This window comes from Nomia melanderi, chromosome 7 (genome assembly GCF_051020985.1).
Source record: "Nomia melanderi isolate GNS246 chromosome 7, iyNomMela1, whole genome shotgun sequence".
In the NCBI taxonomy this organism is placed as follows: Eukaryota; Metazoa; Arthropoda; class Insecta; order Hymenoptera; family Halictidae; genus Nomia; species Nomia melanderi.
In genome coordinates, this window is record NC_135005.1 from 6,286,668 (window position 1) to 6,308,298 (window position 21,631).

Consider the following 21,631-nt stretch of genomic DNA (forward strand, 5'->3'; position numbering starts at 1 on the left):
TTGGTAATGTCGATAGGTAATCGACTCTTTGAATTTTATTTTACACCCCAAGAAATCAGATACAACGTTCTTTTACTATTATTTATTTCAATTGATTGTTGGCAAAACTTTATGTAATTACGGCGGGGCAAACAAACAACGAGATTGGACCTTTAAACATTTCATCTTCGTTTTCTACCCCCCACTTTAAGTCGCATATCTCGCTTCCCTTTTCCTCCTTTTGGTTTCTTCGCGCCCCTGTCTTTCACGCCTTTCTTGCCTTTTTTCGCCTTCGGCTTAGCTAGTTGTACTCTGCAAATGAAAAATGTTCGTATCAGGTCGAAATTGTAATATTTAGATCAAAATGTTGATTTCCCAAGAACTTACTTTGGTACAGAGAAGTCCTCACGGAAAACTTTAGTGTTGTTTTTAAGAATGTTCTCTGCTAAATCTTTATTGCGTCTCTTTTCATCTTGCATATTTTCTGGTGCTTTTTCTGCCTTTCGTTTCATTCCAGGTACCTGTTTTGCAATACCTTTAGCATCCTTTTCTTTTGGTAACCTGAGAATAATGTGCATTAATTTTCAAGTCTTATTTGTGTATTCTATTACGGATACTGCAATAAATATACCTGTTTTGGAATTTGCCAACAGATGCTGTTGATGTTCGAGCAACAGTAATAGCTTGAGATAATTGTTGTGAATCAGGGAAATGCTCTTTGGTAGGAAGACCCACTTGTGGAATTTTAATATTCTTTGCTTTAGCAATGTTACGCAATCTTTGTAATTCATTCTTTGATTGTCTTTCTCCTTTTGCTGCCTTTGCTGCTGCAAATGGATCTTCTATGACCTTATTATCATCGTTAATTTCAACCAACCATTCTTTCTGTTCCTCAGCTTTACTACGTTTGTAACCAAATGTAGGTATCCATTTCTATAAAGATATTAAATTATTATATGCATTTATAAGAAAAAATATAACTGACTATTATAATTAATGTTACCTGCAACTCAGTGTCCCACTTAAGTTTTGATTTATCTTTCTTTTTAGACTTGATACCCTTCTCTTTAGCATACTGTTGCCATTTTGTTAACGGTTTAGGTTTTGGTATTTGTCTGGATCGAGGCAATACATACTCAGGTTTTGGTAATTTTGCTACTATTGTTTCTTCTACACGTTCTATTGGAAGTTCCCAAATTTTATTAATTAATATTTGCACATTATCCCTAGTTAAGCTTGTTAAATATTTTTCTTGCCCAGACCTTTAAAACAATAAATAATTAATCAAACGAGCTACAGGTAAATTAATGTGTATTGGCATTATAAAAAACATGGTTAGGTTACTTCAGTGCTTTTATGTTGAGAGTATTGTAATCAAATGCTAAAAGAGATCCTGCATCTATTTCAACTTCTATATCTTTATTCACTTCGATGGATTTGCGTAAATCCTTCTCCTGTGTTTCATTCTCCAAAATTGATTGTACAATATCCATGCTGTCAAGCAGGTATTTACTTAAATAATTTTCAGAACTGATTTTTCGAATAACTTTCACTTAATTACATTACAAACTTTTAATATCAGATTTTTGTTAAACTTTTTGTTCCAAATATCCTCGCAATTACAGTAAAGAAACTTTGAGTTTGTTTTTACTTTCCGTTTAGCAGTGTTATCTTAATGCACGTGCATTTATGGTTATGTTGACACAAATGCAGTCTTACTTAATTCCCGCGACATGGAGATTCGCGTGGTTTAAGAAAAATAAACCCATTGAAGAAAAGTGTAGTTCTATATACTTACCGAAGAAAAAAGGATGAATGTTATTGCAATAAATTTAAATGACGGCAATTATTTATTATCTAAACATTAAGACATTTTATGAGGTTATACCGTGAAAATGTTTGTTCTTGCTGAATTGAAAGACACAGTTAGGATTCCACCGTGGGAGTTTAAACGGAAATTAAACGATGCGATTACTGATGAACTTAATAGAAAACTTGCCAATAAGGTAAAAGATACTATGATTTAAATAATTTTACCTGTGATAAAGGTTGAGATCAAGTTTTAAGTGTCTATTTTAGGTTTATCTCAATGTGGGTCTTTGTATTGCTCTTCATGATATCACAAAAATTGAGGAATCATATATCTTTCCTGGGGATGGAGCATCTCATACTAAAGTAATATTTCGTTTTATTGTGTTCCGCCCATTTATGGAAGAAATTTTAATAGGGAAGATACGTAGCTGTAGTGTTGATGGTGTCCATGGTACTTGTTGTTTTTCTTACTATCTCACATGAATGATTAGATCACTTCAAGGACAACAAAAACAGTCATACCTTTTTGCAGTAACGTTAGGATTTTTTGAAGATATTGTAATTCCACCTCACAAACTACAACATCCATCGAGGTTTGATCAAATGGAACAAGCATGGGTATGGGAATATGATACAGGGGATGGTGAAAAACATGATCTTTTTATGGATGCAGGTATATTAATTTGTATCTAAAACTAATCAATATAAGTATAGAATATATTAAGTGTAAGATATAAAATAATAATTCAAATATTTTAGGAGAAATTATACGATTTAGGGTAGTAAGTGAAACTTTCACAGAAGCTTTACCTACTGGACCAAATGTATCCGGAGAATCAGCAGAAAAATCAGAAGCTAAAAATATATCTCCATATATTTTGGGGGTATGTATAATTAATAATTACTCAAACATTAATTGAAATGTATAAACCCTAAACAGTTAAAGTAATTTTATCACTATCGTCTGTGTCTTATTGTAGGGAGCCATTGACGAGCCAGGACTTGGGTTACTTACATGGTGGGAGAATACCTAATAGTGCAAAAATAAATTTGGATCAATAAATTTTTATTTCACAGCACATTCCATCATGTTATCACGTTTTAAAGTTATATTCGTGACTGGCGCCACGCGCGACCCGATTTCAGATAGAATTTTGACTGTGCGGATATATTTATATTTAGTTTTCATTGGTAACAGAATTATTAATTATTATTTGTACAATATATACAAAGACGTTGTGTGCTAAATATGTGGTAACACGCAAAAATAATTTCAGTTCGGTCAAATTTGAGGTCATGCTAAACATCACACAGAAGGTATTCGGTAGTATAAGTCTCAACATAAAGAACATTGCATAGTTTGTAGTCGTTCGACTGCAACAGTGGCATAAAATCTTTCACATCATTACGTATTGATGGAGCATAGTATGACACATTCGTATATTTTTTGTTTTGTCTTTAAGTAACCGTCAAAATTGTTTAACAGTATTAAACACATAAAATATGTTTTCTATATTGCGATATATCGTTACATTGAATGAAAAACATTCGAGAACTTAGCTAGGTGTAAGCCTTAAATTTAGGAGACATTAATTACATGACAGTGGAATATACATAGATAAAATACAACTTAAAACATTTCTAGATGATAGATACATGTGCAATGATCATTCGGTTGTTTTATACTGCAGCAACACGTGTCGTCGAATATCACGCGAATAGTATCTCGTAAATAAATAAAAATCTCCGTTATAAGACTCATCGGAATGTTTTTTGCGCTTTTTATTCTTTTCGCTGGTGAAACTCTCATTTTCTAGGTAGCTCGATTAATCTTTCTTTTTTATATCGTCTTCATGCACCGCGACTAATGCTTTAGAATTGCTGTCTTTGAATGGCCTTACAAGCAGGATGAACAACAGTCTAAACACATTCGGAGTAAAATAGTACACGTACAATAAAAATTTCAAGTTCTAACTGTTTGAGTCTGACGTGTCGTCTCATCGGACTTTTTTTCTATGTTCTTTAACAAGAACCTACTGAGGTTAACTGTCTCTTTTTTGTTTTCTCTATCATCAAGCGACGCGTGAAACTCTGAACGATTTTATCGATTGTACACGTTCTCTTCTATCCCATTTTCTTTGTATTCTTTCGATCCTTCGAAAAAATATAAACGTGACGACATAGCGGGTCAAAACACGAAAAAGTACGACAAATTTTTTAAAGGGTTCATCGCGTAATTTCTGATTGAAAATTCGTTATTGTAGTTAGGTGCAAGATTGTTTTCAGAAGAGACTAACGACATGTCTTCAAGTTCTTACGTAGTTTCGAGCGGTGAAAAATAAAAAAATCATCTAAGAACAACAACGTTATCGGTTTCTTTTGAGGGTTTTAACGTATCACAACAAAGGACCAGAAAACGGTTTTGCAACGCTATCGCGTTTCTTCATGTTTCAGTCCACCGTGTACCGGCCACAATCGAAGAGTCTAGCGTGAACAAAAGGGGGTGCGATTCATACAGGAGCTTCGGTGTATTAAAAATGCCTATATGCGCTATTTAGTATCGCCATCGTTACTTTACACGTTTAAGGGCTAGTGTGTTTCTCAATTTTTTTTTGTCTTTCTCGTTTTCTTCTCTTTTTTCTCGTTTATAGATCGTTATACAAGAGAAACAAAACACGGTATTTAGTTTGCGTTTGGACGTCAATTGCTTTTCTCTATTTTTTTTATGGATGCAGCTCCTTTCAGTCATCGTTAACCATTGTCTTTCTAAGTATTGCTTTACGTGAAACATTCTCTTCTCCCTCTTATCTCTCTCACCTGTTCATTCTCGTTCATTTTAAGGAACACAAACACCGCCGTTCTGTGTTCTCGATCGCGGCGTCGCGTGTTGTCGACACGCGAAAGAAATTTCTGTTCGGAGGCATTTCCTGCACTCATCGATCATGAACGGTTTATTCGATGATTAAGCAGCGCGGCAGATGTTCACGTAAATAGTTGAATAATTCCTGAGACGTTCCTGGACAGTTGGTTAGTTCGAGCTCGTGCAAATGTCGGAGTTGTATCAACCTAGACAGTTCGCCGCTCGTGAGCAATGGGCAACCTGAAAAGATAAATTTATTCGAAATTCAATTTCCACTAAAATTTTATTCGAAGTTTCACCCTGAAAAGATAAACGCTAAAACAAAAGATAAATTAACCAAATGCATAAAATAGAAATTGAATTACATAACAAAATGTGAAACACTATTTATGTTAAATATGTGATAAGTAGAAATCGCAAGTGTTAGTCAGACGGGCTATTCAAGCTTGATTTGACGTCACACGTGTTCGATCAATATTCACATTTGTTTCGTTTGTAACCGCAGTTTCGTTTGAAAGAAAAAAGAACATTTTTCTATATTTTCGATTTATTTTTACGCTAGGATCACCTTGTTGCCTCGGTCACGTCCTGTATTTCTTTTGTGCGAAGTTTTAAACTTTGATCAACATATAGGACAAGCCTTACCCGCCAAGGAGAGTACTTGTAAGGATTTCATGCTGCACAAGTGTTTAAGACTCAAGTCTTTAAGTTCCGAGCACCATCTCAAGAACAATGCGCTCAGTGATCCCATTGTGGAGATGTAGCCCACGCCTATGTCCGTGATGTGTACACACCTACGCAGATAACAAAAAAAAATCTTAAAACTATATTCACTTATTTATGTATTCTTAGCTATGTTTTTTCCTTAATTTGCTAATTGACTGTTTGTGGTTTGAATTCGAAATACTATTCCTTAATTTTCGAAATGGTTATTGTTTTTTGTATATCCTAACGATTTTTTTATTTATTCGGTTATTTACAGTTGGCAAATATTTCAATACCAATATATCTTTTCTCTAAATTAATTACCAATTGCTTCTCCTCAAGAGACAATGTTCAACTGCCAATCATCAATTTCAATTATGCTAAATTCCCCAGTATCTACATTTCAATTTCCACTTCACTTCTCTAAGATCTCTCTAATTCCCTAATGCTCTCAGTTTCCAACTGTTCTAATATTTAGGCCTCAATTCATCTTCTCGAAGAGGAGCGATAGCTTCGGCAGAACTACGTAGAAAATTGGACTCTTAAATTCCTATCTTCGTCTTGTCACGCGTTTGCTAATCGTTTCGCGGGCATAGCTTCATTAACGTCTGACTCCCAGACAAATTGGCATGGATGTCCGAAGACAATGTGTCACACGGCCGGCATGTCGACTGATCAGGACGGTTTCCAATACGAATAACAACGTGTCGAGCGACTCAATCGGTCGCCTAAGCAGATTATAAGTCTGCCTTCTTAGATGTCTCGAGGTGGCTCGATAGGTGAATCACTTATTGCGTAATGGCCGATCTTAAATAGAATGCTCGTTAGCGGGCGTGGTAATTCGACTATGAATAAAGCGATCGAGCGGATTGCACTACTGTTATGACTAAGCCACCTTTCCTGAGCGATTTGTCAGGCTGACGGGACATTCCTGTTGTTAGATTCGAACGTGCACAATTCTCTTCCGGGATTCCCACGAACCGCGTGTTCTTGGCAGAAATTTCGTTCACAATACCATTGCATGAAATGTTATTTGATAATCTTTCTCTATATTAACAGAATTATGTTATCAGATTTTTAATGCTTTTAACCTTTTAACTGAGAATACTAAGTTAACACGTTAATAGCTTTTCGTTTTCGTGTCCATTCGATAAATAGTCGTGCTCCATTAATCCGCAATGTTTGTATTGTACTAGTACGAACCACGCAATATTGAAGTGTGTGGTTGTCCAGTGTGCATTGTATTAATTGCATTTATCTCGAGTCATTCGGAAAATATCTAGTTAAAAGGTTAAATGAAAATTTTGAATCGTGAAGATTAAAATTGCCTTCTTCGAGCCGTGTAGAATCTTCTCTAAGAATCACTCGAATATTTGCAGCGGTTTCGGAAATTCTTAAACTTTGAAGAAGTTGAACAGCAACAAGTGTTGTGCTATGATGAATCACACAGGAGTAGATGAAGATTATTAATTCGGAGGAAGAGAATTAATAATCTGGCAAAAAAGATACATTGTTTTCCATATAGAAAAGGATAAAGACAACATAGATTTTCTTGATCAAGTTGGTTGTTTGTGGTTATGGCAAAGTATGTACAACGATGTCCCTTGATCCGTTCTTACCTGTCCAACGTAAGCTCCTCCAAGTGATTCAAATCACAGGCAATATATTCTAAGGCTGCGTCAGTAATCCTTGAGCACCAACTCAGATCTAAGGAACGAAGTCTTGGCAAGTTCTCTGCGATCAACTCAACACCGTCGTCTGTCACTTTGCTGCACCCTGACAGCGACAACACTGTCAGATTCGGCAAGAAATGCACTGGAAAAGATAAATGGAATCGAGCTTTGATCCTTCTTACTATTATTAAGTAATATTTGCATTCTCTATTATTATTTTAACTTAACCATCATTTTTTTCGTATCATTTTTTAATTTCAAATACAAAGATATTAACAAAAATCTGTGCCAAAAACCTATAACTAGATGGGTTTCCTTTAAAATAAAAACAAATTAATTTAGATATCTGGGTTATCCAATTTAATGACTATAGGATGCGTTTTGGATTTTATGCATTTCTCTCGCGAAGAAATTACGTGGGATGGAATAAAATTTGATAAGACTCCTATTTTTATTTGAATACTATGCTGTGCCAGTCATGCGTGACTGACACATCTTTCGGGCTGAAGCTAAAAATAGGATGCAGATAAGTTGAAGAAGATTAGAATAACAAGAATAATAATCAATATTAAATTACATACTTTTCGTGTTGTTAATAAGATGGTTTACATTCTATGGATCTTTGACAGGGACTGGTGCCAACGTTCCAACTGTTAACGTAATAAAATCTTGACTAGAAAAAGTGAGTTTGTAAAAATATAAGTGTGATATAATTCGAAATCTAGTTATAAGCCTGTTATGTCTTGAACAGTGTTTTAAAGACAAATTTGTATTTACGTATATCGAATTTCAAGAAAATCTTTTCATTGTATAAATAACGGTAACCGGTCATTGACCACCCACATGCCCAGGAAATTGAGTCTGAAGTATTGCTGACAGCTAGAAAGCTAAATAAAGCTGTCTTCCTTAATTCTAAATTTGTAATGACCGAATGCATGTGACACCTGACTTAATTTCACGCTATCTTCATCACAGTATTTCTACCTGGATCCCGGTGGAACACGTTGATGCAATTGTCTTCATTCCCGTGACTCTTTGCGTAACGTTTGAACGTGTTATTATATTGTATCAATATTTGCAGAAGTTGCACATTCAATGATCTCATCAAATTTCTACTTAATCCCACGTTATATCTCGAACCAGAGAATAATAAAACTAAAATTCATTACGTATTGGAATAAAAATAAATTCGATATCATGATATGAATGTTAAAATTATTAAAATTATTTAAATATTTATAATCATATAAATACTGCTCTTTTTCATATCCTTTTCCTTTTATAGTTTCAATGATTACATGCGTGTATAATGAAGATAGATTATTATTAATATTAATGAAATAGCGAAGAAAAACTTACAGGATAAAAACTGAGAAACCCTTGCAAATTAATTAATCTCATTACAAAACCAAAAAAGAATGGAAGCTTTCGTTTATGTCAATATTATTGACAGAGCTTACCAATATTATATACACCATGATTGGTAAGCTCCCAGCAGGATTGGAGCCTCAGAATACTGAGAGCGCTGCTTTGTTTCGAGTTAAAGTAACCGAGGGCGTCGTCGGTGACGTGGTAAGCTTGCAGCGAGAACTCGTAGAGGCTCGGCAGCAATTGAGCGACAGCCCTGACAGCTTCATCGGCCACGTTAATACAATCCGACAAGGAGAGCGACACTATTCTAGGTGTCAAGCAGGTCCACAGGCCAGCTTCCGTTATCTCGTTACAACCGGCTAATTCAAGCTCGAACAACGCCTAAAAATAAAAAGGACAGTTAGAAAAATCTTCCATCTATTCGTTCGCGAGTGCTAATGATCTTCTCGTTCAGCGACGCGAAAGAGTAACGATAAAAATATTACTGCTAGATCGTTAGAGACTTCATAGAGTAACGAGTTTCATTTGAAATATAAGAACTTCGCGAAGAAAAGTAACTCTAGAGTAAATACTTAAGAAAACACAGATTTTCATAGTGCAAATGAAAACAGCTATTTCATTGCATAATATATAGATCAGTAATAATATTAATAAATTAAGTAACAGATCAGTCTGTCAAACAACAGATTCTCACGAGTAATCCGCTTACAAAACGCGCACAGCGAACACTATACAATTTAATTCCTTATTATCAGTATTATTACGTTAGGGTCAGATCTAGCAACAATCTCTACAATTTGAGTCGCCATTATTTTCAGTATCTTACATCTCACTTTGCAAATCACGAACATTTATCTTGTTTCTTTTTTAGTTTCAATGATTATGCGTGTGATAAAAACAAGTTCTTATTGGGTCGTCCCATAAGTGCCGTTTATTTTTCTATCATACAAAATATTATTTTATGAAAGATAAAATTTTCATAACTTCACGACCTGTCGCTCCCGAACACTTTTTACTGACTAAACTGAAGCAGTTCTAACTCGTATCGGTCTGTGATTACAAAACGTAACGCAAGAAGTATTAACTCTTTGCACTCGAGAGGTGACTCTCACTCACCACTTGATTTCATACAGTAAAACTATATAATTTTATATTTAATATTATACTTCGTATAATGCATCAATTTGAGAAATAATGAAATACAATAGCTTTGTTCCTCAATGTACGTGTGATTTTTCTTCGAGTTAGATTCACAAAATATCGTCTTTATCTCATCAGAAACTGTTCAAATATTTCTAGTGAAAAACTTCTAAGTGCAAAGGATTAACACACCGTGGCACGAACTTATGGAACTATCTAATATTAAGATTATATGGGGTGTAATTTCTTAGCTCTAAAGCTCACTTGCAAATGATCTAAAAGAGCTTCGAGGCCCTTGTCGGTGACCGCGCAGCATCTCAAGGACAACGAGTGAACGTTCCGTTGGGCAAGGGGAAACCCGTGGATCAGTTCTGGTATGTCCTCGTCCGCGGCGCCCAGAAGGACCAACGAACGAAACCCTCTTCTGACCAGGGAAGCGTAGAGGCGGGTACGCGAACTGGGCATCATGGCGCGTACCTCGCGGCACCTCACGACGGGTACCAACCCAGTCCAAAGCCGGGGTCGCGCGTACAGTATGTCCCTCCATCTTGTACATACCTGTAAACAGATCACGTTGCAGATCCTTATGCGAATTCCCTTTTCCAAGGATTATGTTTTCTGAAAATTAGAGTAAAACAGAATGGAAACTTGTTGTAGAAATAAAATAGAAATGCTATTCATTTCTGTTAACACTAACCGTACCGGCACTCTGTATATACTTATTCCTATTATGACCAGTTAAATAAGTTAGATGATAATGTTTTCTTAGCGGAAATAGAAACAAGAGAAAAGACAACAATTGAAAAACTGATTGATCGGGCAGTATAGGAAATGATTTAAAGTGAAATAAACAAAAGAAAACGCAGAATTTTCAATGAAATTTTAAAACCATTCATTTGACCGATTTTCACGGTACGGTTAGTGTTAATGTACACGAAGATCATTAATATTTGTTTTTCGAATCTTATAAATTCCTCGTTGAAGAATGGTAAAGTAGGAACTTCATAAAATTTCATGACATGAGTCATCTCTTTTCTAGTTTTCTTTAGAAACATACTTTAATATGAAGAAAGTGGTATATTTAAGTTTGTATTCTTTTAACTTGTATGTTTCCTGCATCGAAAGTTTCGTGAATTAGTTTATGGCAAGCACGAATTAGTATAAACGTCAGCTGGCTACTCATTAAGAGACTAAGGTCTCCCTGTACAGAGGGTTCTAAAAATATAAGACATCTCCGGATAATCGATTCCACATGTTAAGATAATAAAAGCAAAGTATTTATATATGCATTAACTGTTAAACGATTTTTCAAGTATAGAACTTTTTTAAGAAAGTGTTACCATTCCAGTATTACGTGTCAACTGGATTTTCTAATGGATATTTTCTAAACATTAACCCTCCCGAAATATCAAGTTACAAACAAAATGTGTTGCAATTCGTTTAGCAAGTCAATTTTTCTATATTGTACGTTATATACTATTAAGATATATAAAGATAATATAAATAAAACTAATATATTCAATCATCTTCTTTTTAACATTTCTGCACATATGTACTTGTATACGGTAGTAAGGAATAATATAAACCTTTTATTTTTCCATTGAATGATTTAAATAAAACAAACGAAAATCAATGTAACTAGGAACAAATAATTTTTATATAATTTGATTCTTTTTATAAAGCGTCGAAGTTGCATAAATGAATAATGAGGACTCGCGTTAGCGAACTCTATCTAGAAACTCCAAATACTTCTCTAGCATTGCATAGTGTCGCTAAGCGGAGTCATAAACAGAGTCATAAACAATCGTGGTCGACGCCGACGCATCGCGTACCGTGGAACGAATCCTCCTTCACTGCTATGATTTATTTCTGACATGAGGAATTACCTTCTTCCCAAGGAGACTTACGCAAGGCAAAGATAGCCGGGTCATCTGGACGTAATCAAGAACCTTCCATTTCTAATTGTGCATCGTGCCCGTGACGAGTCGCATACTTTCGTTATTTATTCAAGACGATTCAAGCCAAACCACGACTCACCCTGTGCATATATTGTAGAATTAGACAGCACTAAATTGCGTGTTGCAACTCATATCGTACACGATACGAATTTCATCTTCCTTTTTATAATATTGATGTCCGTCGGACAGACGTTAACACGAATTCATTCTCTCGTAGACCAGTGCACAAGGAATAATTTCAATAAAATGTTAGTAAAATATTGATATATTGTGCAACATTATATTTATACATCAAAAGTAATATACTACACATAAATAAATAAATAAATCAATTTTATATAAGACTACTTAACAGTAAAAAAAATTAAAAGAAAACTTAATTTATTATACTATGTATAAGAAATAATATTTTAACATAAATTAAACCGTAGATAACGCTTGCAAAACAACAATTGCATGTTCAAGCTCGGTCCAACCCCTTGATTCAGACTCCCAACCTCATCCGGATGACAATGATTCGCGAATCACGTTGTACAAGTATTTACCCTTTCTATTATAACCCGTATTTTTAAAATATCTAATCAGACATGCACAAGTATAGCTTCCTCTAATATGTTTACCAATTCCACTGAATTTCTCATGCATTTCAAAACCAAATACACCGTTCCTCTTCCGCAACCACCTTATGCTACACCTAGACCTGCACCAAGCGCAGCAAAAGGCGGTTCTATCACAGACTTCTACATCCAAAACAGATTGAGTGACATTCAGTTAGCCGTGTAGCTCTTATTTTCAAAATATCCGATCAGACATCCGCGTAGCTGTGATCTGAAATCGCTAAGAATAGGCGGGTCGAGCGGGAATCAGCCGGGTCACGGGACAAATTAACCCCCTGCACTATGAGGTCACGTCTGTCGTGACAACACTATTTATAACATTATTTTTCAGCCAAACATTCGTACTCTGACAATACGCATTCTTCGCGAACAATCGTGTCGCTACTACAAACCTAAGCTTCATACAACTACAACTAATCTCTTCATACCTAAGAATAAGTCTTCATACTCAGAACTAGAAAAATTGACCGAGGACAAACTAGCAAAGCAATTATAGTGCAATGGGTTAATCGGTCTCCCTTTCTCTCTGTTGGAGCAGCACCTGAGCCAAAGTTCTCCTCTCGATCGCGTTGAAGTAGAGGAAAAATTTGCTGAGGAAGTGATCGTCCTGCATCAGCTGTTCCCACGTGACCGGCCTGACGTAGCCGCCAGTGCCGCCGCTTGCCAGAGGCACGTTCTTCGAACGGTTCCTTGGGATCCAGCCCCGTATCGGCGTGCTGTTGCTCATCGAAGCAGGTACACTCCTGCTCGGCTTCTCCGGGGTCGCGTTCGCGTTGTTCGCGCTCTGCAGGTTCGTGTACGCCACCCCGCCGCTACCGCAGAACACGTTCGTGACGCGGTCCATGACGCTGGCCTTGCCCCCACCTGAGAACAGAAGCGATTTACACCGTCGGTGGTGATTCCTTCACTTCGCTGGGCGTAACTGAAGTCAGACGTTCGCCTTTGAAAAGTTGTTTGTAAACAGTACCATGATTATCTCATAACAAACAACGAATAATGAGTACCATAATAATAAACCTTCATTATCGCGGCTTTCAATTATCCTGTACACTGCACATATCGTGTTTCATTCGTTTTACTGTTCGATTATTCGAATCACGTGTGTATTTGTTTGAGCCATTTTGGTTTCTTGATTTGGACAATTGAGATTCGATTGTGTCGATAATACTGTTCGATTATCCGAAATGTTTGATTACATGCATCGTTTTGAATTGAATGATTCCGAGAATCAAGGTTACATTCTGGAAGAGTCTTTTTTTCTTTACTTTTTTCGTTTTTTGTTTCTCTAGGTGGCAATTACTTAGGAACCGATACGTATTGTTTTGGGTTCCAGTTAGTTTCGTTCTTTGTATGATTCAAATCCAGAGAAGTTGAATAGGTGAGGAAAATGACGCTCCAATGTTTGAAATACTTCAAACAGAATTGATTTTCGTCGTTCCAACTTTTCCACGGAAGAATATAGGAGCAGACAGGGAAAACTTTAAATTTCGGTTATTTTTATTTGATGCAGTGCGCAACGAGGAGAATAAAGTATACAGGGTGTCAAAAGAACTAAATGAAAAATAATTGAGAAAATTGATTTCCGTCGAAGCGGAACAACGTCGAGCGAGTCGAGCGATCGGAAACGTCTGTGAGAATGGGTCGCGTGGCTGGGTTCGTCCAGAATCGACGGAAAAAATGACCGCGACGCGATAAAGAGATGGACAAGAAATAGAGGCGCGCGCTCGGAGCCAAATAGGACGTACAGGTCGGAAATAAAACGAGAATAACTGCTGCATCTTCGCCGTTCGTGCTTTACCTTTGCGGAAACGCCTTTAGAACCGCGCTCTCGCCAATACGGCCCGTGTAACGTCGAGAAGTACTCGAAAAATCGGTCTTCTATATTTAGTGGCTCGCGCGTACAGCAATATTCTCATGACAACGATAATTATGCCAGCTTATTAGGCAATATGGAGCCTTCAATTACAACGGAGAGGAAACGCTCTCCTATGGTTTAAAGTAACCACGGAGAATGCTAAGAATGGTATCAATGAACGTGTTAACCGAAGAAAACGACTTGATTCATCATTCGTTGTATTTCCGACGATTTTCATCACAATCACAAGTAGTGAAAATAGTAACAGAGCCGATTATGTAACACGTAATCATTGAAATAAAGAAGAAGAAGGAAATAAGAAAAATATACGATGCGTTACTGACTATGAATTAATCTGTTTGTAAAAGAAACCGAGCTGATTCATCCGTGTTTTCTCTCATTTATTTACCAGGGAATTTGTTAGTCGAGTAATACTATCATAATGCTTGTAACATGGATTTCGTAACTGGAGTCACGTCTACAAATATTTTTTAAACGTGTCACACTACTGGTAGAAAAATATGTTCGTCTACACGGGTCGTGTTATTTATTCAAGCAGCGGAAAATCCTCAAGAATTCGTTAACAGCATAGCAAACCGTACAGAGCAATTAAATACGATATGCTCAACTAGTTCTTCTGAGCGGCAAGTTCGTAACACCCGCGGTTCCTCGAGAAAGTAATTTGCTTCGGACATCGCGCGATATTTAACGATTACAGGCCGACACCACGCGCATTTCCCGCAACGCGAACCGAAAACGAGGACACTCGTTGCCAGTCTTTTAGCGTTTCAAGTGTGCAGAACGAGATAACTCGCGGCCCATCTTTTAAATATTACTATTAAGAGAAAAATTCGAGGACGATGCATAATAGAAACTCGTATTCGCAAAACTATCGGAACTTCTCGTAACGAAAAGATGAGGAATTCAATCTATTCGTTATCTGTTGGAGAACACCGCAGTATAGGTACTAATATATAATTTTAATGATTAAAATAATTTGAAGTTAAAGTCAAGGTTTTTCTTATTCTGAATGTTTCACTTCAAAATTCTCAAATCCAAAATTCGGGGAAACGAAATTAACTTTAACGAATGCAGTGACAAATTTTCATAAACTAGTATTACGTTATTAAAAATAATTAATCGTATAAGAAACACAGCTTCTCTTATTTCCTTATTTTAAATACTGTTATTAAAAAAAATATTTGAAGATGATAAAGTTGAAAAGATTATTTTTGAACGTGCATTATTCGCTGGAGAACATTACGGAATCGGTGTAAGTATATCATGTTCAACGAATAAAAAGAGGGTTTCGTTGGTTTCGAATTTTAAAATAAAATAAAATAATATTAAATAGTTTAGTATTTTGAAATAATAAAAATTTCGCAGGGAAACATTTGGAATCACTAAAAATCTTCGAACAGAGTGCTCGAAATTAACAGTTACGTCCGAAAGTATCAGCACCGGGGGTTAGTGTGCGCGGCTGATGACATTCGGTGGCCATTTTCGAGAGCGCAGAAGCGACCAAGGGAAAAGAGCTTCGATAATCAGCGCGACGACACGGAACGAATGATTAATTGTCCTCTCCGGATCCATCGAGCGATTTTATCAGGCCCTCTACAAGCTGGCGAACTTCCAGCCACCGACGATCGCCCGTTTCACGCATTTAAATAAATCCCCGTCAGCGTTTCTCGTCGAGCAATGCGAGCAGGCGCGTGTTCGAATCTTTTGCTTTTTAACGTTGTTCACCGTTGCGTCGGTCGTATGTAGGTGACACAGTTCTTTGTCCAGAATTGAAAATTAATTTGGTAATTATTTAGAAAAAGAGCCTCCTTGCCATTTTCGATTGTTTTCAAATATGTTATAAAAATTGGTAGTTTGGAAATCTTTTTCCTTCTACAAAAATATCGGATTTTTTTAGTTTTTGAGATATTCGTAATAGTCTTCATTAAAAAATGTCGGTCGTTATGTGATTATGCTTATGCTTATGTTTATGTTTATGTTTATGTTTATGTTCATGTTTATGTTTATGTTTATGTTTATGTTTATGTTTATGTTTATGTTTATGCTTGTATTTTGATTTATATATATATTTACACATTATGTGTTATATATAGCTTCTCGGGTCTGAATCTCGTGTTCATGAATTTGATAAAATGATATCTACGAGGAGAAGCTTAAAACAGTAATCGCCATGATAAATCTTAATTGCGAAGTTTTTTGTTTTATTGAATGAATTGCTTTGCTTTCGTGGGGAAGTTAAAAGAGTAATCGCCGCAGTAAATCTTAGCTGTAAAGTTTCTGTTTTATTGAATGAACTTTGATTTTGTGGGACTTTTATGGACGATGATTCGGTAGTCAACGTGTTAACGCTGGAGAACTATCGAACAAACCTAAATGACCCATTGCAGAATTTTTATTTCACGATTATTGAAATCGTAAAGATACTGTGGCGAGCACTTGTAAAATAAGTTTGTGAGTTTGTGTAGATATGGAAATAAGGGTAACTTCGAGTCTAGAGAAACGTGCTTCTCTAAGTCACACAAAAAATGTTAACTTATCAACAGAAATTTTGGACATTTTGAAGGTTGTAAAAGGACCTTGAAAAAAAACTTCATACGATTCAAATTTACTTCTATCTTGACAGTAATTTTAATATTAACCATGACTTTCAAGAACTTTTCCTAAAAAAATCGACAAATAAAGAAATACACGTAAACAAAAATTATGAATTATTACGAAAACAGTTTTACTTTTGTAATACTGATCGATTGCTTTCTACAAGCAGTCCGATTTAAAAGTTCAGGCTGTTCCTCTTAAAGGCGTGTATTTATGCGAATTCTTAGAATCGAATCGTATCCTCTCAGGATGTCAATTTTGAAAGCAAACCGCTTCAGAAGAATGCGGAAAGGAGAAGTTGGTTTTTTTTAATCATCACAGAATAGTGGCTTCTTAAGACTCGACGCGGTGCCGCGACAAATGTCGATTCACCGGGTGTTTCCGCTTTGCAAATTGCTGACGCGTTTCCGTAAACCGATACGAGCCCATCGTGTGCAGCATTATGCGCAACGACAATGGTAAGTGCCGCGAGCAGAGAACTCGGGAATTACCCTTCTAGTTTCGATGTTGACACGCCGTACATCGCCGTTCGAAAATAATTTTCTTCCTCTCCGCTAAAGAAACAAGCGAATGATGCTTCTATTCGGTCGCCCGAAAAACTGTTTGCTTTTTGTTCTTTAAAGTAGACATAATTACGCAAACCATGAACAAATTAACATTTTGGAAAAAGTATAAACTGAAAATATGGAATACTTTTTTCGCAACCGTTTTTTTCTTACATGAAACGGAATAATTGATGTAACGGTAGAATAAATGGATTAACAGTAACAACAATAATAAGTCACTATGGTGACTCTTCATGCATAAATTGCTTCGATTGTGTATCAATTTCTGGAAATATGGGCAGTGTTATTATATATAATACACGACGCGCAGAACGTTAAGTAGAAACGGTCAGCGATAAACAGACATTGGCAGACCGTTCTGCATGAAAATCGCGGGATTGTAAAATATTCAAATTCAATTCTCTAACATTACTCCTCACACGAGCACAGGAAGTATTATTCTACATTTTCTATTTGTTTTTACGCGTAGAATTCTGTTCTAACAATAGCAGACGGTGTACACGCAGAACTGTAAGAGTATCTTGAAATAGAATAAACCGAAGTATTCAGCATCTTAAATCTTGAGAATAATCACAGATGCTCCCTGATCATAATAAATCAAACCATGATAACTAAAATATCTCCTACACCGAAGAAGTAACGAAGGAAAACAGTATAGAACACGAGAGGAATTAAGAAATCATAATAAGATCTTATTATACTCATTATTAAAGCACAATGGAAGAAGACGTGTGTTGACCACACTTAACCTCTTTCCTTATAATATCCCATTAGACTAATGGGGATTTCAAATATAGTTTCACAAACGTAAATATCATTTAATTTCCTTGAGTTCTAATGAAACACTAGCTTCCGTATTATTAATTTGTGTGATGTAGAGTAAACCTGGGCATAGAGAAAACATGGAATCTTTTGTTTTCCTACTAAATTATTAACGGTAAGTACTTCTAACAAGTGCAAGAGCGGAAGTAAATCTTAGGGCAAGGGGTTAATAGTTAGTTGAAGAGGTTCGTATAATGAGAAATTTGTATCATACCACAATTAGTGCTATAGCGAATAAATCATCAAATTATCATATAGAATATTCATTCCGATTACTAACACATTAAAAGAAATGAAAAAAAATGACTTTTCTAGAGTGATCCGAGGCGGCAGCAAGGATTGTCCTGGGTCAGGTTCGAACACGAATCGTGCGATTTCACGTACATAGGAACGGGGAACGGACTGACGGGAAGGAGAAGGGGGCGAAGGGCTCGGTGATACTTCGAGTCATTCTAGTTTCCACGTTTCCACGTGCACGCGGACGAACGCTATCGATTCCATTGCAGTTCGGATTGCGACTGAAGGCAGCCGGTAGCCACTTAACCGCCACCTGAAATTTCTCAAACAACGGTAACTCGGTTCGGTTACATACCGTAGCGATAATCGACACGACGGTTATGCCTAGAGACTCTTCTTGATTCCTAGAAACTTACATTCTTATACATTCGTGTATTATACATTTTATACGAAGTACGTTATGACTTTTAGGTATCTATGCAGGGTTCAAAGTTCGGTGGTTAAACTTTGATCCTTTTAAATGATCCATGTTGGTCACCAGTGGCTGGCAATCAAATTTCTGTTAAGACCATGCTGACCACTAGTTTAGCACGATGAAGTGTCTACCATTAATGTGTTGGCTACGTTCGAATGATGTCGGTCACCGGTGACCGTCGTCAGATTTTACTAATAAAACGTAAAGGAAATAAGGCTTGATTGATATCGGCTACCGAGGTCCGACAGTAACATTTCTGGACGGTGAGCACCGGTTATCGGTGACCGTCAATGTCGAACGCACAAAGCAGCGACACATCGTGCAACATAGAAAGAAAGATAAACAGACAATTCAGGATTTAAGATACAAATGGAATGAGGATATAGGGTTACGGTTTCACAGAAATCAATTCGTCATCGTGATTGCGTAATGACGGTAGAGTGGACATTTCAGACGGTTTGCTTCAAATGGATCGGTAAACAAGGCATATCGAAATCCCAGGTGTTGTTTAAACCACTGTATTAATGGCAAGGAGGATAACGCAAACACGGAGGACGAGGAGGAAGGGAGAAAGAGAGTGACGAGAATTTAAGTTAAACTAGGTTAGGACTGGATTATGCATGAGTTCTGTTAAACTCGGGTCAGGGCCGAATTGGATCCGCCCAAGTATGAGTTGGGCTCAGGTTCGATCAGAATTAAGTTTATGCGAAGTCGAATCGGGCGTCGCTTCGGGTTTTACGAAACACAACGCGGAACCGGGTTAGGGTAGCTTTAAGTTTAATTTTCATTGATTGAATCTGTAATTGGGGGGTAGGTTAACCATCGTTGGAATCAAAGTACTGTTAGGGTTTTGGGTTATGTCTGACTAAAGCAGAGCCGAATTTACTTTACGTTGATTGAATTTGGTGTAGGGGTAGGTTAGGTGCCGTTTCGAATTGAGTCTGTTTAGAGTCATACTTAGGTTCGACTAGGTTCGGATAAAAACAGGTTAGGCTCAGTTGACCAAAAGTTAGACATAAATTCAGCTCCGATAAAACACGAGGCACGTTTGGTCGAGTTAAATCCAATCCTGTCAGTTGAATCTGATTTCCTCGTACGTTGCTTAAAATTAAGCTACGTTAGAACGAGAGCTATGCAAAGAACGTCAGGCACGAGTTAGGCGTCCAAGGAAATGTAATTACATGTGGATTAAATCAATTAAGTTAATTCACAATCATTCGAGGATAGGTCAGAGATTGCCTAAAATTTGGCAAGGGTTAGATGAGAATCACTGCGGAGCTGCTTTGAAGCTGGGAAAAGGTTCGGTTCGAATCGCGTTAAGTAATTGTACATTTTTTACGAAAGTAATACTTGCTCTTATAAAACGTACGCCGATGAAAGCATATTTACATAGTTCTGGTGCAGCCAACGTCGTTTAAAAAAAAATAACGAATCACCGCCTGACGTGTACAGTACAAAACAACATTAAATTTGTGGCACGAGATTCATCGTTGATTTGAAATTATTCTGACTTTTGGACGCTTTCATGCAAATCCGGCGAGTTTGCGGTGAATGAATGAAATAATTTACTGACCATGGTGTTTGGACGTTTTGAGACCCAGACCGTTGATTCTCTTTGTTAACTCGGCGCTGGCTCTTTCGACGACCCCCTGCGCTGATATCGAAGACATTTCTCAAGCAGTGAAGTCGCACTCCCGTCGTTCTCCCAGGATTCGTAGTCAAGACGAGCACAGGTCCGCGTGGCCGTAGTTAAAGCGCCACATATTTAAGCGCAAGGAACGCACCGCGAACGTTGAGGCGAACGAATACGCGGTTGTTCTACACGCGATCGTTTTCCCTTCCCCTCGTGTTCTTTGTCTCTCTTCCTCCCGGTGTTTACGGGATCGATCCGATCCCGCGACAAAAATCACAACAGCCTCTTCGGTGTCGGCACGCGATTGATCAGACCCGGGCTCGAGCTGTTCCACGAGCAGGCGTTCAATCGGTAATTCATCGACGGTATCGGCTAACCTTCTAAATTTATCGCGCGCATATCGCACGGAGATGCGGCGACGGGAACGAAACGCAACCCTCGAGAGCAGCTCTCTACGTCGGCGAATCGATGATGGAACAGTTTCACTGGAAAGATCTATTTTAATCGCTGGACATGACTCTCGGAACGATTAAATCGACAAGTTACCGTGGAGTCGTGAAAGATGCGAGGAAGCGTGTCCGAGTGGAACTATCAGGGGCCCGGCCCGGTTTACGCGGACCACCGACAGAGACAGTTCGCGAAATATTGAGAATACGCGTGCTTGTCGTCAACGCTCCCCTCGCGGCCCAGGTTTATGTAATAAACTTGACCACCTCACTGCGAAACGTACGAACAATGGAACGCCTCTTCGGAAATGGTTCGCGCGGTAATCGATAAACGAGCAATCTGCGAATAGGAAATTTTATCCGTTCACGACCGATGGTGGATTACGGTGTATCTCCTGATCGTGAAACGTTTTGTACTGCGCGTTGAGTTAAGTCGAGTCGAGTCAAGTCGCGTCGCGTCGCTCGCTGTGAACCGACGGCAGTTGAACCATTTACCCGCGGTTGCGCCTCTCTCTCTCTCTCTCTGTTTATGTGTCAGTCATGACACCGAGCGGAAAACAAAGCTAAAAGGTGGAGCTGCTGCAACGGGCTCGACACATGGGGGTGGTTTGCGCGAGACTGAATCGATATCCGCGCTGAACTTGTCTGGCTGCCGTCGTCCCTCCCCCTCTACTGCTCACCCTTCCCCACCCAATCCACGCGACCGTGTGGTTTCTAGGCACGAGAGAACCTCTTTACTTCTGTCGACCGATGAACCGTCGTACAGCGACGCGACGCCCGACGCTATGCAACCCCCTCGTCTGAAAGGCGTCGCGGCTCGTTTGCGGCGCAACGTGTCGTAGCCAGGAATCGGATACCGCAAATGT

General features: G+C 37.7%; 3 protein-coding genes across 8 annotated transcripts; 1 reads left to right on the forward strand and 2 right to left on the reverse strand.

The window, feature by feature from the left end:
• LOC116424410 (ribosome biogenesis regulatory protein homolog) lies at positions 1-2,158 on the reverse strand. Of its 3 annotated transcripts, none has more exons than XM_031970777.2 (6): positions 2,017-2,158; positions 1,324-1,473; positions 983-1,241; positions 611-912; positions 367-540; positions 1-291 (listed from the first exon to the last, which is right to left on the reverse strand). In XM_031970777.2, the coding sequence occupies exons 2-6, from the start codon at positions 1,470-1,472 to the stop codon at positions 162-164; spliced, it is 1,014 nt and encodes a 337-aa protein (XP_031826637.1). In that variant the 5' UTR covers position 1,473; positions 2,017-2,158; the 3' UTR covers positions 1-161. The 3 variants fall into 3 exon arrangements, with proteins under 3 accessions (XP_031826637.1, XP_031826636.1, XP_031826635.1); XM_031970776.2 differs by lacking the exon at positions 2,017-2,158 and adding an exon at positions 1,778-1,923; XM_031970775.2 differs by lacking the exon at positions 2,017-2,158 and having other exon boundaries at positions 1,324-1,700.
• On the forward strand, positions 1,837-2,872 carry Polr3H (RNA polymerase III subunit H). Its single transcript, XM_031970779.2, has 5 exons — positions 1,837-1,985; positions 2,059-2,242; positions 2,324-2,464; positions 2,551-2,675; positions 2,772-2,872. Exons 1-5 carry the CDS (start codon positions 1,875-1,877, stop codon positions 2,823-2,825), a joined length of 615 nt encoding a protein of 204 aa, XP_031826639.1. The 5' UTR covers positions 1,837-1,874; the 3' UTR covers positions 2,826-2,872.
• LOC116424407 (uncharacterized) lies at positions 2,841-21,414 on the reverse strand. 4 transcript variants are annotated; one of them, XM_031970766.2, is made up of 8 exons: positions 20,866-21,414; positions 20,260-20,804; positions 12,657-12,979; positions 9,805-10,098; positions 8,490-8,781; positions 6,976-7,171; positions 5,297-5,445; positions 2,841-4,891 (listed from the first exon to the last, which is right to left on the reverse strand). In XM_031970766.2, exons 2-8 carry the CDS (start codon positions 20,354-20,356, stop codon positions 4,743-4,745), a joined length of 1,500 nt encoding a protein of 499 aa, XP_031826626.1. In that variant the 5' UTR covers positions 20,357-20,804; positions 20,866-21,414; the 3' UTR covers positions 2,841-4,742. The 4 variants fall into 4 exon arrangements, with proteins under 4 accessions (XP_031826626.1, XP_031826625.1, XP_031826627.1 ...); XM_031970765.2 differs by having other exon boundaries at positions 20,260-20,814; XM_031970767.2 differs by having other exon boundaries at positions 21,261-21,408.
• Between the last annotated feature and the right edge of the window lie 217 nt (positions 21,415-21,631).

Excerpts from the sequence above, each read along its gene's own strand:
- LOC116424410 (XM_031970777.2), bottom strand. The coding sequence starts at position 1,472 with ATGGATATTGTACAATCAATTTTGGAGAATGAAACACAGGAGAAGGAT. Across the intron at positions 1,242-1,323 it reads CTCAACATAAAAGCACTGAA|GTCTGGGCAAGAAAAATATT; the intron begins GTAACCTAACCA and ends ATTGTTTTAAAG. Across the intron at positions 292-366 it reads GAGGACTTCTCTGTACCAAA|AGTACAACTAGCTAAGCCGA; the intron begins GTAAGTTCTTGG and ends TTTCATTTGCAG.
- Polr3H (XM_031970779.2), top strand. The coding sequence starts at position 1,875 with ATGTTTGTTCTTGCTGAATTGAAAGACACAGTTAGGATTCCACCGTGG. Across the intron at positions 1,986-2,058 it reads ATAGAAAACTTGCCAATAAG|GTTTATCTCAATGTGGGTCT; the intron begins GTAAAAGATACT and ends TGTCTATTTTAG. Across the intron at positions 2,676-2,771 it reads TATCTCCATATATTTTGGGG|GGAGCCATTGACGAGCCAGG; the intron begins GTATGTATAATT and ends GTCTTATTGTAG.
- LOC116424407 (XM_031970766.2), bottom strand. The coding sequence starts at position 20,356 with ATGTCTTCGATATCAGCGCAGGGGGTCGTCGAAAGAGCCAGCGCCGAG. Across the intron at positions 8,782-9,804 it reads CTCTTTTAGATCATTTGCAA|GCGTTGTTCGAGCTTGAATT; the intron begins GTGAGCTTTAGA and ends TTTTATTTTTAG. Across the intron at positions 4,892-5,296 it reads ACAAGTACTCTCCTTGGCGG|GTTGCCCATTGCTCACGAGC; the intron begins GTAAGGCTTGTC and ends TTATCTTTTCAG.